Consider the following 15,873-nt stretch of genomic DNA (forward strand, 5'->3'; position numbering starts at 1 on the left):
GACCTAATGGAAGAAAAAAAGATATTGGAAGAAGCGCGGGGGGAAATTGACAAAGCAACACAAGCAGAGAAATCACAATTGAAGGACACTACCGGTACCTCAACGAGGAACTGCATAGAACAAAACATCATACAGTAGATATTACAAACTAAAATACCAGTCAAGTTAAATGATCTGATCCTCACAATGCCTCAACTACGGACAACACTCACAAACATAGCCCCGACTGCTAAACTACCACGAGAACATTGAAGGGAAAAGAAAAGCAGAGCAAGTGCAGCAGACCCAATGCTGTTAGCCCTCACATCCGGACGGCATCTGGCGGTTGTAGGAATGGGTATATTAGGAACGGTCCTTTCAGACACAATTGTGGATGAAGGCTCGAGGGTAAACCTCCTACTAGAAGATAACTGGAAGAAGTTGAGATAGTCGACGTCGTGGCCACTTACGTTCCAATTACTAACGGCAAACCAACACGGCATTAAACCTCTCGGCGTCTTGATGGCACAACCAATGACTATTGGAACACAGTCGTTCCTACTCGATTTCGTCGTCATCCCGCTTAAGAGAGGATATGATGCCATTCTAGGCTGAGGATGGCTCGTACAAGCAAAGGTTAAGCATGAGTGGAAGAAGAATACACTATCACTAGAAAGCAAAGGACGAAAATTCATTATTGATTTACACATACAAATGGTGGGCGAAGAAGCTCTATCATTTGATTCTGAAGAAGAGGATGAAGGAAAGCAGTGAATGGAACCGAATGAGGAAGGAGTCCTATGGTTGGAAGGTGGATCGACGGACGATGATTTGGATTTGGTGAACGGATTGTTTCACTGGCAAATGGAGGATTATGAGCTATTCCAGAGTTGCAACATAGTAATGATTGAGGAAGGGCACAACGAAGATAGATTTCCAAAAGAACTTAGGGAAATAAAAAAAGGGGACGAACTGCTGGATGAAACACCTGCACATGTATTCAGTGAGGGAAAGCCGATAAAATATGACGAAGCCACAGTACAAACCATGAACCTCAGAGATGATATTGAACCAAAAAACATACTGGTGGGAGAAGAGAGAGCTTTGACCCACACAGAGAAGAAAAGAATACACCGTACAACTGGAAATTTGCAGGAAGAGACCTGGAGGTGCACCATACAGCAAGCACAGGGCAAGAGAAAAATACTATATAGACTAGAGGCTCCGTACGGACAAGGAGCTACCACCATACGGCCTTCTAGAAGCAGGCAAGGAAGTATTGTACAGCCTAGACAAAGCAACCGTAAGGTTTTAGGAAAGGACCATATGAACCAGCTAGGGTACCGAATGAACAGGAGTGTAACATCACCATACAGTACATGGACAAAACTGTACGATCGCAAAGGGGGATACACATTGTCAGACAACACCTTACAGTTAAACAAGAAAACCATATAGACGACAAGAAGAGGCTACCGTACAGACACACATGCACTGTCTGCGAAGGAGAAAGCATCGCACGACCTTCTGTACAACAGAAAATAAACATAGGACCGTACAAACATGTAAGAGCATTATTGGGAGGAAGAAAGTACCGTACGTCGTACAGAGGAGCAATTAAAACAACAGAAAGACATGGAAGCGACCATATGAAGATATTTCGTACGATCATATGGCCCAGAAGAGCAAAGTTGGATCGTACGCCCAGGAAAGAAGTGGTTGTACGGCCCTTGCAAGATCGGTAGGAGAATGGAAGCATTGCCATACGATCAGTCAAAGGGTTGCAAAAGATAGAACAACCATTATTGAATGTGGGTAGAGGTGCCTGATAGAAGGGGACAAGGAGTGTTCAAAAAAAAAAATTGGAAAAAAAAAGTTATAAGGACACCATACAACACAGTCAAAGACATCATATGGTCCCTTCATTGCATGCAAACACCATACAAGCTAATAAAACCATTCTGTGAACACCTTATGGCTTGTGGAGCACCTCTCAGCATTCAAACTATACGGACACCATACGGACCTCCCAGCATTCAAACCATACAAACCTCTCAGCACTCAAACTATATGGACTTCTTAGCACTCAACTATACGGGCATTTTGGCAAACTGTGCGGGCATTTGGCAAACCACGTCAGAAAACACTGTATGGTGCAAAAGAAAGAGTAATGAATTTTTTTACCGTACTGTACCATGCTTCATTCACCATACGATCACGCGACACCAGGCACCTTACAGGCAAGGGAGAACTATTGACGCTGTGCAAAAGAGTGAAGAATAAGATAGGGTCGTACGACTCAAAGACCAGCAAGCATACAGGCTGTAGGGTATTAGGAAGAACAGAATAAAAGAAGGCACAGAGGGTATACCATATAGCAAGCAATCTTAAGCACCGTACGGCTACATACAATTGCCTTGCTGTATGACTAAGGAGGGAGAAAACTAAAGAGTATGTATTCGCCTGGCAGAAAACCATAAGGAAGCAGTCAAAAGAGGAGCAAAAAATAAAAAATAAAATGACGACAAATAAAAAATGTTCAGAATGAATAACGCATGATGTCCAAGGGAAAGGAAAGACATTAACAGGTAATAAAACATAAGCAGTTGCTAGAAAGAGTGAGATCAGAAGAAAATCACAAAAATGGTGTATTCCATGGAATTTTATATGGCTTTGAGAGTGCTAATTTGGTCTTGGCTGCCCCAGGACCCCGTGGGGGCGTTGCCCCCTAGACCCCTAGTCGCTTCGGTTATCAGTCGTAGGAAGTATGACTAGTTGATGAGACCAAGAGCTCCTGTAGGCATGGAGTATCTGTGTACCAAAGGTGGAGAGAACAACAGAGCAAGCCTTTCGAGAGGGGTGATACGCTTTGAGGCACTTGGAGTAGGTGTTGGATGTGAAGTTGTCTTGGTGGATGCATAGAGAGCTTGGGAGGAGCTAATCATCTAGTTGAAGGCAGTATCGCGACACTTGGCTTAGTGTACCCAAGAGTTGGAAGCAGAGAAAGCGGCACGAGTGGCTATCAAGGTCAGCTAAGGAAACAGTATTGTGTTAGCAAAGGCTGCAGATGCAATGTATTTTGGAGACCAGTTTGATGCAATCACAAAACGAATGTGAAAGTGTTGTGACGGAAACATATCTATCTTGTTATAGTTAGTCAGTTAATGTTTCTCGTTTTGTTAATCTGTCTTGGATATTTTGTAATTGTCATCCGAAGACGACTTTTCTTTTTGGGGGGGATGATGTTGTCGGTAAAATTATAAAACAACCGATGGGTAGATTAGCATATAGTCGGTAATTATTATGTAGCCAACATGTAGCCGATGGGCCCCTTCGAGAAGGTATATCTACACCATCCAAGAGGGTTGTAATCATCATTGGAAGCACTATGTAATCTCTTCGGCATATATGCGAATAATAAAAGGAGTACTGCTGTGTTACATATTCTATTGTCTGTATGCATTAATAAACCATTTACCCCGTACTGTAAACAATCTATGCACCTAATGACTACAAGGAAAGAATTGAGTTGTGGAATTGGCTAAGTGATTTTCCTAACATACCCTAGATCATGGGGGGAGATTTTAACATTGTTGTAGCAGCTAGTGACAAATTAGGAGGAAACAAGTTTAAATGGAAAGGGAGTAAAAATTTTTACAAGCATAGATTGACTAATAGACTGAGGATTAGTGACCCAATGGAGGGAACTAAGGCCATAAGGGGATCTAGTATACTTGGTCCAACTACCAGACTGGTGGGAAAAGGATCTATTGTAGGCTTGACCGGATGTATGCCAATAAAGATCATTTTAGATTTGAAATTGGACCTCATGGAGCCACAATCACAATGATCCTCTATTCTTGCTTGTATCACTTCAGTTGGCGAAGCAAAAAAAACTAAAGGACATATTGATAGCTTTTGTCTTAACACCTCCCTGCTGGAGGATGACGATATATGAGCTACAATTAACATCATTAGGTGGTATAATAAAAAAATAGAAAGCAACAAGTCTGCAATAGAATCTTGGAACCAGATTGTTCAATCATGGAAAACTCTCTTTCAAACAGTGGGAAAGAAGAAGGCCATGGATAGAAGAAAGCTAGAGCTAGATTTACAAAATGAACTCTTTGGGCTTAGAAGGAGATGCAAAGAAAGCCAAATTGTTAACTAAAAAGTGAGAAGGTAGCTCTAGCTAGGGATGCATTGAGGAAGGTTCAGCATCATAAAATTCAGGGAGCAAGGACTAGAGTAAGATTAAATTGGATTAGTATGGGAGATAGAGGCTCCAAATTTTTCTTCAATATGCTCAAATCTAAAGAAGCCAAAATAAGGATTGATTCAATCAAAATTGATGATATAGACCTCGACAAACAGAATGACATACTTCAAGCCTTTGCCAATTTTTATAAAGACTTGTTCACCACAGAAGACCTAGGTACTAGTATGGAAATTGCGAGTAAGGTTGCTAACCTAATTCCCAAGATGCCTAACCAAGCTGGTATTCTAGAGCTAGATAAGGCTATATCAGAAGTAGAGATTCTAAGAGCTATTCAAAACATCAATAGTGCTAAAGCGCCTAGCCCAAATGACCTCCCCATCGAATTTTATAAACAGAATAGTAGTTGGATTGGCAAAGAGCTCCTTAAAATCTATAACTAGCACTTGTACCAAAAAGGGTGCAATGGTTACACCGATAGAAGATATATCTTCTTTAATATTGTTTGTCTTCTTCTTCTTCTTCTCCTATCATTCTTCTTGTCCTCCTTTTTCTCATTCACCTCCCCCTTCTTCTCTATCACCCCCTTGCTCCTTGCTCTTTTTTTTACTTCTTGGTTTGTGTTTTCTTCTTCATCTTCTTCTTTTCCCTCTCTTCTTCTTCGTCTTCTCCCCCTCCTCTTTTCTGTTCTTTTCATTTTGTTGCGTGTCCTTTTTCTCCTTCTTCATCCCTAATCTTTTTTTTCTTTTTCTTTTTCTCCTTCTGTTTCCATTATTTTTTTTCTACTTCCACTTCATCTTCCCCTTATCCTCCTTCCTCTTAGTCTTCTACTTCACCTCCTTCTTCGCTGCCTTCTCCTTCCCTTACTTCTGTAATGTCCCCATTATAAAATAAATAATAATTTAATCTTTGTAACGGACGAATTGATTTATTTTATCTCAGACCCATTTTTATTTTGTAGTTTGTGTCGTCGTCGGCTAATTTTGTACACCTTTGGAAAGTTTTCCCCGATGGGTATTTAAGCACGGCTCGTAGGTAGTCTGTAGGTATGCTTTGGACTATATCTCTTTGTACTGCGGATTCCTGTTGGAGTTCGGCATTGTTTGCCATTTCGGAAGTGAAAGACCTTCCCTATTTGGCTTGCACGGTTTCGGTGGGATTCAACCCTCACCCTATTTCGTCGATGTTCAAGTGATCTGTATCGGGCAAATTGGAGTGCTCTCATTATTTGCAATTCTTATCAATCTGGTGAATGTTCTTTCATACTTGTTACAGCATTGCTTTATGTTTGAAATCTACAGTGATTATCGTAGGTTTGATAATATTCTATATTCTGTGTTCGTGCAACATTGTGCTTGCATGCTGCTTCCATCCATCCTTTCGTACTATCTTTTCTCACCTTCTATCCATCCGTACGGCTTTGGAATTTTCCTCTGGATCAACATACGGTCTCCTTCATTAATTGTATAGCTTGCCTATGCCACCATACGGTTTTCGCTGGCTGCACATTTCCTTGTACGAATTGCATACTGTACGTCAGGCTCAGACTTGCACCGTACAAAATGACTCAATCACTGTACAGCCTCTTCTCCCCACCATACGGCAACCAAAACTCCCTCCTATATGGACTAGTGCACCACCGTACTATTTCCTGTTGGCAACATACACACTGTACGGTCATCTCATCTCTTTATGCCAAACTCCTATGCCATACTCCTGTACACTACCATACAGGTATCATAGAGACTCTTCCCCCACACTGTATGGACATCCTACAAGCCCATAATTGCATTCATTTTCAAAAAACTCCAGTTGGTCATTGCTAGCCCGAACCATTATAGTGGTATCAGAGCTCTTCAATCTTGCCAGCCTGTGGATGGTGAATGGGAGTTTATAGCCGAAAGAGAAGGACGCATTCCGTCGATCGAATGGCTGACGAACGGGAACCAACGGGCGTCAAACTTGTGGCACTTCTAAGGGAACTTGCTCCAAATCAGGCACAGATCATGGATACGCAGCGACTCATGGAGGAAATCCTCAAGAAGTTGGCAGAGAACAAAATGGACACAGTGCGGATTCAGTATCGAGTAAACCACACCCTCAGCCAACATGCTCTCGACCTTCCATGCCGACTTTCCCACCACAAACGGAAGCATATCACAGAGAGAGACTACCAACTTTTGAAGAGATAAGAGAGCACTGGAGGAATGCAAACCTGGAAGAGGACATTTCCTACAAAGATTACGCAGATCTGAGGATGAGATACTCGGGAGGCAGAAACAGAGGAGGATACTTTAACGATGATCTCAGGAGAAAATTGAGTAAGGTGAATCTATCTCCATTTGATGGATCGGGTTCCATTTCAGCACAGGCATGGGTGATGAAAGCTGATACCTACTTCCAACTAAATCCAATGCCTGAAGAAGAAGCTATCAAATTTTCCACATTGCACTTGGAAGGAGTTGCACACGAATGGTGACACCACAACACCATTACATTAGGGCATGATCAAATAAAGACCTATGTGAAATTTACGGAGAGATTAATAGAACGATTCAATGGGAAAGACCCCAAGCTCAATTTCAAAGATCTGGTGCAACTGAGGCAAACTGGATCCGTGGATCGATTCATTGCAAAATTTTAGAGACTTTCTGTGTTGGTCACGAACATCTCCGAAAGAAGGCAGGTTGTGCTCTTTATGGACAGACTAGCAGAACCACTAAAGGGTTGTGTGAAGGGATTCAATCTGTCTACCCTATCAGAAGCAATCAGTAAGGCACGAAGTATGGCATCATCGTTGGCATCGACCTCATCCTCTTCCTTCTTGATCTTCCCCTTCTCTCCCCTCCCCCCTCCCCTTCTTTCTCTTTTTATTCCAGTTCTCCTCCTTGTGCTTCTTCTTGAGCTTCCCTTTCTCCTCCTTTGTTTTCTCTTCTCCTACTCCTCCCCTTCCTCCAACTCCTTTTCCCCCTTCTCTTTCCTTCTCCTTTTCCCTCTCTTTATTATAATCTATACTATATTTGTAGTGTAAATACAATATTTAATGTAAACATTTCTACATAAACTTTAAAAACTATATATGCTTAGAAGTTAGTTTTGAGGGAGTCAATCAAAGACACCATAGGGAACGTGGCTTTTAACCATTAAGCACATGTATTATTTTATTCACCTGCAAGATCACAGATGGGCCAGTTTGATGAAATGCACAGGGCCCGAGTGTGGTGAGATTTATGAGTGGTATCACCTTCCTTGGCACATAGAACCCCATCTCAATCTGCTCCTATTTTTGTTTGTCTTCTTCTTCTTCTTCTTCTTCTTCTTCATCTCCTAGTCATTCTTCTCCTCCTCCTTTTTCTCATTCACCTCCCCCTTCTTCTCCATCGTCCCCTTTCTCCTTGCTCTTTTTTTAACTTCTTGCTTTGTGTTTTCTTCTTCATCTTCTCCTTTTCCCTCTCTTCTTCTTCATCTTCTCCCCCTCCTCTTTTTTGTTCTTTCCATTGGTTTTTTTTCTTCTTCCACTTCATCTTCCCCTTATCCTCCTTCCTCTTGGTCTTGTCCTTCACCTCCTTCTTCGTTGCCTTCTCCTTCCCTTGCTTCTTCATCTCCTCCTCCTCTTCCTATTTGATCTTCCCCTTCTTATTCCCCTCCTCCTCCTCCTCCTTGTTCCATTTTTTCCCCCTCTCTCGCTCTCCTTCCCCTCCCCTCCCCCCTCCCCTTCTTTCTTTTTTTATTCCAATTCTTCTCCTTGTGCTTCTTCTTGAGCTTCCCTTTCTCCTCCTTTGTTTTCTCTTCTCCTCCTCCCCTTCCTTCAACTCCTTTTGCCCCTTCTCTTTCCTTCTCCTTTTCCCTCTCTTTATTATAATCTATACTATATTTGTAGTGTAAATACAATATTTAATGTAAACATTTCTAGATAAACTTTAAAAACTATATATGCTTAAAAGCTAGTTTTGAGGGAGTCCATCAAAGACACCACTGGGGACATAGCTTTTAAACATTAAGCACATGTATTATTTTATTTCACTTGCAAGATCATAGATGGGCCAGTTTGATGAAATGCACAAGGCTCGAGTGTGGTGAGATTTATGAGTGGTATCACCTTCCTTGGCGCATAGAGCCCCATCTCAATTTGCTCCTATTTCTGTTTGTCTTCTTCTTCTTCTTCTTCTTCATCTCCTATTCATTCTTCTCCTCCTCCTTTTTCTCATTCACCTCCTCTTCCTTCTCCACCATCCCCTTGCTCCTTGCTCTTTTTTTGACTTCTTGGTTTGTGTTTTCTTCTTCATCTTCTCCTTTTCCCTCTCTTTCTTCTTCTTCGTCTTCTCCCTCTACTCCTCTTTTTGGTTCTTTTCATTTTGTTGCGTGACCTTTTCCTCCTCCTTCATACCTACTCTTTTTTTCCTTTTTTCTCCTCCTTCTCTTTCCATTGTTTTTTTTCTTCCCCTTATCTTCCTTCGTCTTGGTCTTGTCCTTCACCTCCTTCTTTGTTGCCTTCTCCTTCACTTTCTTCTTCATCTCCTCCTCCTCTTCTTGATCTTCCCCTTCTTATTATCCCCCTCCTCCTCCTCCTCCTTCTCCCTGTTCTCTTTTTTGCCCCTCTCTCGATCTCTTTCCCCTCTCCTTCTTTCTCTTTTTATTCCACTTCTTCTCCTTGTGCTTTTTCTTGAGCTTCCCTTTCTCCTCCTTTGTTTTCCCTTCTCCTCCTCCTTCTCCCCTTCCTTCAAATTCTTCTTTTTCCCCTTCTCTTTCCTTCTCCTTTTCCCTCTCTTTATTATAATCTATACTATATTTGTAGCGTAAATACAATATTTAATGTAAACATTTGTAGAAAAATATTTAAAACTATATATATTTAAAAGTTAGTTTTCTACATTTGAAATATCTAATAAAACCTTTTAATTCTTCAATACATCTGAATTACTCATAATCCAACCATTAAAAAGATCAACATTACAAATGAGTAAAAATGCAACATAGCATGAACTATTAGAATGGAAGAAAAGTTGTTTGTCAAATCTTGAGATCAATTATATAAACTGAATCACTAAGCTGCCAGCTTAATTTGTAAGAGAAAGGACTTTCTTTCAATCCAATTTATTGATTACCAAAATGCTTCAATGAAATTATTCTTCAAAAGAGTAAAATTAGTTTATTCTTTAGAAGAGTAGAATTAGTTTATTGCTTGACTTGTTACTCTTAGTAAATCCTACTAAGCATTAGTTTTGATGTTATGATCAACTACTAATCTGTCCTTTTCATTTCATCACATATGTTGTGACTGCTTTCTTACTGTACTACATTTGATAGTCTTAAGATTAGTGTCATCTCATTCTCATGTTCTTATTTAGAAAATGACCGACACCATTCATTTTACAAGTTAAATGTAGAGGAAATGCAAACATAAACACTTCTGAGAATCATAATGAACACTCTAACAAACCTTTGCAATATCATGGCACAGGATGCCCAAAGATGCTCTGAAGTCTCCACGTAACAAGATTTAGGCATCTAGGTATGTGTGGAATATATAAGAAAAGGCTAACCAAATGTGATTTGCTCCAAGAACTCTTCACTTACTGTTTCTGACATCCCAAACCAATTTTAATGCAAGAATTGTGTTGGGGGGTTTGGGTATATATAGATATATTTCTGCCTAAGTGATGTTTCCCCCTAATTAAGATTTGACTTCTTGAGGTTATCAAAGAGAAATGGAAGAAGAAACCAATTTATCGATGGCCTAGAACAGGGTGAATGCAAAGAAAGGTGGTCATAAGTTAAAGATGAAAGTTAAGATGATGAGGATTCCATCTCTAAAAAGGTCGGAGGGTATATGATCCTGGTGAGTATCCTTCCTACTTCAGAGGATTCCAATTGTAATGGATCTTTTGTGTTGTCGATAGAAACTATAGCCAACAGGGTGTAGTCATCGGTAAAGATTTTGCAGCCGACGGGCCGACGGGTTCATGTCATCGGTAAAGATTTTGTAACCGATGGGTAGATTAGTATTGTCATGTAGCTGATAGACGCCTTCGGGAAGGTTCGGCAGAAAGTATTTATACCCCGTTTGGGATCATTGTAAATCATCTAATCTTATCTGATGCTCGGTATGTAATCTCTTGGCATATGCGAATGATAAAGGAAGTACTGTTGTTGCTGTTCTTGTTCATTGTCTATGTGCATTAATCAATTAATCTATGCGATAAACATTTTGTAGCTATATCATTAGAGGACGAATACGATGATGCCTTGATGGTAGCTCTCAAAGCTTTGAATGGCAACCTTCAAGGGCTAAGAATTGAACCCAATTGCTTAAGCAATGTACTAGACAACATATTGCTAGTGTTTAAAGAGTTGGGGTACAATAAGCTGAACAAAACAACAGAGGAGAGATTAGAAGAATCATATGGGTATAGTTCAGCTGAGGATTTCACCATGGACTATGAAACGGTGTTGAGCATTGTAGATGGAACTTCAATTGTAAGTGGAATATTACCATGGTGTTCTGGTAAACTAATTTGGGGCTTGAAAGTTGAGGTGAGAATGGACATCAAGAACATTAAGTCTGCGGGCGATGTAGCCACAACTCTACAATTCAGCTTGACCTTATCCAAATGATTCTGAACTACATAAAGCAATTGATCATAAATTTGTCAAAGGGGCATAAATTTTGAAAACGCTCTCCCCAACTTTTATTGCCAATCCCTCGGCTAGGACGCTCTCCTAAAGACACCCATTTCCAGCCAAATCCACTGTCAACAACCCCCCCAAATATCTCTTCCTGTGGCACCAAATCCTCCACAACTGGCAGGAACTCCACCACTCCTCAAAATAAACACCCCACAATATGCTCCCACACTTCCTCCAGCTGGTTCAAACCTCCTCTTCCAACTCCCACATGTCGAGGAAGACCACGCCCCAGAGCCCCCAATATGATAGCATTCTCCAGCCCAAGAAGTTGAGATCAGTAAAATTAGTTCCTAACATCAACGTGTGAGACATTACAATCCGCGCGGATGCTTCCCCCAAAAACTTGCCTATCGGCTAATGAGGCCTTCTCAAGAGAATCTTTGCAGGCAAATATAAATGCTGGAGTAATCAAGCTAATTCCAAAAAAAGAATACAGATTAAAAACTGGAGGCCTATTACTCTTTTGAATGTGTCTTACAAAATCCTAGCCTGCAGGCTTGAGGATATACTACCAAAGATCATAAGCAAAACCCAAACTGGTTTTGTTCAAGGAAGGTATATATTGGAAAATCTAACCACATGTTGGTAGGCACTAGATTGGGCTAAAGAGTCCAGCCAACAGGCCAGCATGCCACTGCTTAACTTTGAATAAGCCCAAGACAGGATTGAGTGGGAGTTTTTCTGCAATATGGTTCATACTCTAAAAAGAGATGCAAATGCCACAGTAGAAATCAATGGATCTAGATCTAAACCATTTGTGCTTACAAGATCCATTAGACAAGGTTGTCCATTAGCACCTGCCCTTCTTGTCATTGCAGTTGATGCTCTTGGCAACATCTTTAAGGATAACACCATATCTCCAAGAGCTAAAGGCATCCTACTTCGAAATGGTGAGGAAATTTCCACTGTTCAATTTGTTGATGACAGCAATCAATCTTATCTTGAAACAAGACAATATTCAAAACCTGATGAAGAAGTTGGATTTGTTTTGTGCAGCCTCAGGAAGCAAGGTCTCAGTCCCAAAATCAGTTATGCTTGGATGGCAGGATAACACCCCAGTGTGGTACAACCAATTTGGATTTACATGGGGAGGTCCTAACCATATTGTTAAATACTTAGGCATCCCATTCTCAGTATGCCCAAATCTAGGTGAGATGTGGAGTTGGGTAAAGAATAAGATGGACAAGAAATTTAGCAAGTGGAATGTCAGATATTTATCCCTGGCTGGTAGGGTACAAGTCTGCCAAAAGATTACGTCCTCGTATACTATTTACTACGCCTCAGCATGGATGTTCAACCAAAGTCAGTTTAATTACTTTCAAAAGTCAATAAGAGGATTTTTGTGATCAGATGATAAAGGAGGGAAGAAACCACATGCAGTCATATACAATGGTGTACCATGGATATGGCAATGGGGAGACTGGGCCTAAAAGAACTAAGGCTACAAGGCATTTCTCTTGCAACCAAGTGGATAGCTAAAGCTACAGAAGGCAGTGAACCACGGAAAGTATTGGTCAGATATAATATATCAAGAGGATATCTATCTAAAGCCTCTTATTGGAAAAATTTAAACATGGATGATCTAATAGCAGGGAACTTTGTAGTCAAAGTTAAGGGGTCTAATGGCTTCAAATCTATATGGAAGTGTTAGGAAATCATGAAAACATTCATCAAGGGTTCTGGAGTAATAAGTAAAGACAACAAAATCTTTGGAGAGCTATCTATCTGGTGGAACCTAAACCATAGGGACAAACCTCTTGCTCTCATGGAAGGCTGCTCCACAAAGAAATGGGACTCCCTAGGAAATAGCTCTTTCAAAGACATTATAGAAAGAGGAGCCCTAATTAGCTGGGATATGCTATCTTGTAAATATAATCTGCCTGCTACCCAAAAAAGAACATATGTTATGATGGAGCAAGCATGTGAGACTTTGCTCCTTCCTAGGACTATGTCTTCTGTACATAACAGAGTCTCGAACTTATCTTGGAGAGATGGCACCCCCTTGCCCTGCACCAAAACCAAACTTATGTATAAATTCTTATCCTCCAGCACAGATATTTTTGAACACCTAAATCATGCCTGGAAGTGCAACTGTGATCCCAAAGAGTGGGAAACCATTCTCCTTTACCTGTGGCATAAACCAGTAGAGCCAAAAAAGCAGTGCTTCTTTTGGAGATTCCTCTTGCACAAATTACAAGTCAATAAACCAAATTGGGAAATTAATATCTGCTCTTATTGTAGAAAGCCTGAAACCTTATTTCACGTATTTTTTTAGTGCACTTTTGCAAAGGAAATTTGGGGACTGTTTGGATTCACCCCTGAACAGAATTTTGATATTGATAATGTTATGAAAGGGAAAATCTTGAGCACAAAGAATGATTGTAACTTGTTTTGGTCTATTATTTCAACTGAAGTTCTATGGCTGCTATGGAAAAAACGTAATGATAACATGTTTTCAGTTGTTTCTAGAAATCTTACCAAGTCCCTAGGAGACTCATATACTCTAATATATCAATGCAGGTCACATTAGTTCTCAAAGTGGAGGAAAAAAAGTTCAAGAACCTTCTACAAGATGGACCAGCTGTGATTTTAAAAATGGAAGTCAAATTCAGATATATTACAGAATACCATCCTCCTTTGAGCAGGCCAGGGAATCCACCACAAGGCAGATGCACGAAGAAAGGAGACCTCTTATGGCTGCAATACCAGTAACAATGATGCCGCCTATGATAGTCACGGTTCTCCATCCAAGATCCCAGGGGTAGTCCACAAGTGTGCCCAGAGATGCTATTTTAGACTAGGAGCTGATGCTATTTAGTTTCTTTACAATGTTTCGTGCCTAATTTTGTCTTTTTTGGAGTAATAGTGTTGGAAAACTCTAATATGTAATTCTGATCATAACCGATAAACTCTCAAATGATGCTATCTTGGACCTTATAGTTGCAGAGATGTAAGCTACTGCTTATACTTAATAGAAAAAAAATCTAGATCAAAATAGTTTCAGTTTCAGTTTTTTTCTTAAAAATTTGCCAAATTTTATGAAATCCCAATCGACTTGCTCTAATACCATGTTATGGTAAATAGATGGTGTAGTTGTATTAAACAAAGGAGATGAAAGCTCGTTATATAGATTTACAAAGACAATATATCTAAAAGAAACAATCGAGAACTAAAGACAGAAATAGAAACTAGCTAATAAACTAATGACTAAGATGACCATTAAAGAAATATTACACTATTCTAATATAAATTATGTTCATAATATTAAAAAAAATGTTAATGAGCATATGAATGAAATAATACAAAGTTTAAATCACTAGATAATCAATAATAATTCAGAATAGGCAGTATAAAAGTCGTGTGAGTCAGCAAACTTACAAGATATACCTGTTGATTGTTAGTCTAAAAACATTAACTAATGGAAGAATCAATTAGGTATGAAGAAGCATGAGACTATATTACTAGCTATAATTATCAAAGGTATCATTTACTATTAATTAACAACTTATCACTCATCAATGAACATGTAACTGTGCAAGTGGGAAAACATTACAAGGCAGGAAACATGTTTTTGAATATAGCCTACTGTCAATTCAAAAGGATCTAAAAGAGCACTCGCACTCAATATCACCCATTGAGAAAGAGGGCAGAAGTACCTACTCATTGAATTGTATTCTGGTTCGGGGATCCAACTCCTTAGTACAAAATCCTTGGAATACGTTTGCTACCACTTCTACTTCAAATCATAACACTCATACAGTTTACTCTCAGAATAATGGTAAGAAATTGGAGATTATACAAACATATCCTTCAACAGTTGTACTTCTTTCTTATTATACCTTTTACCATAGCCACTTTATTTCATTATTATTAGATAATAGCGTGTAAGTGTTCATTTATTGGCAATTTATATCGTCAGGCACTTAGTTATATAGCTTCTGAAGACTGTTCAAAAAGACAGGATAGTTTTTCTTTATTGGCATCTTAAATGGGAGACACTCTTTTTATAGCTTCTAAATACTGTTATAAAAAGAAGAGTCATTTAATGTAGCTCTAAGCTACTCATAGAGCTATTCTGTATAATATTTAGATTGTCAGCTCAATATTAACAAAATTAACATCTGTTTTATAAATAACAACTACAGAAAATTCTCTTAGGAATCATAATTTGGATCCTACATGCTAAAGAGAAATATCTCATTTAAACAAAACCTTAATGAAGCCAGTGGAAAATGTATACAAAATTTAAATCTTATTCAATTTTTTTTAGAGAAATAAAAGGATTGTAATGATCTTACATGTTTCACATAATCAAGTAGTCCTTGTTGTGGTCCAACTGCACATATAAGTTCAAACAACAGAACCCCAAAGCTATAGATGTCGCTTTTGTCAGTTAAGGTGTTTGTTCTCACATACTCAGGATCTGCATACCCACATGTTCCTCCAATTGCTAATGGAGGGCACACTGCATCCTTATATAGTCCAAAATCAGCAACCTGTATTAAAAATTCCTTCTGGTAAGTCTCATTCAAAAGCTTTCAATAATCGAGCTCTTGCCTAAATGAAATCAACAGAAAGAAATACAAACATAAATGTGGTGAGAGTGATGATATGGAATATGTGCAAACATTAGACCACAAGTTCCATGTAAAAAATAAAACAAAGACTTGCAAGAATTAGAGGAAGATAACTTTTATACAGGCATTGAGCATTACATTTTAAAAAACTAATTATGTACGAAAAATTGATAAAAAGAAGCTTACCCAATAAATTACGACCTGCATTAGAAAGTCATTAACCAAACAAAATAGATATGGAACAAAAATTAGAAACTCTATGTTGTGATCCATTTTGTCACCACAAAATGTAGGTAATATTACGAAACTGTTTCAATTAAGTTTCGTATTTCTCTGAGATAATTCACTATTTGATTGGCCAAGATTGATCAAATGAATGTTCCCAATTCATTTAATGAATCCTTTTATTGAAGG

At 39.2% G+C, this 15,873-nt stretch overlaps 1 protein-coding gene across 5 annotated transcripts in view; it reads right to left on the minus strand.

Annotated features, from left to right (window-relative positions):
• The window catches only part of LOC149577529 (calcium/calmodulin-regulated receptor-like kinase 1), a 211,056-nt gene that overhangs the window by 46,885 nt on the left and 148,298 nt on the right, over nt 1-15,873 (minus strand). For all 5 annotated transcript variants that reach the window (XM_089824244.1, XM_089824223.1, XM_089824228.1 and 2 more), the window contains one exon: nt 15,181-15,378. In XM_089824244.1, coding sequence (XP_089680370.1) covers nt 15,181-15,378 — 198 coding nt within the window. The remainder of the gene's footprint in view (nt 1-15,180; nt 15,379-15,873) is intronic.

The sequence above is a fragment of the Cupressus sempervirens genome, chromosome 1 (assembly GCF_028749045.1).
Source record: "Cupressus sempervirens isolate cs-2001-9-10 chromosome 1, ASM2874904v1, whole genome shotgun sequence".
NCBI lineage: Eukaryota > Viridiplantae > Streptophyta > Pinopsida > Cupressales > Cupressaceae > Cupressus > Cupressus sempervirens.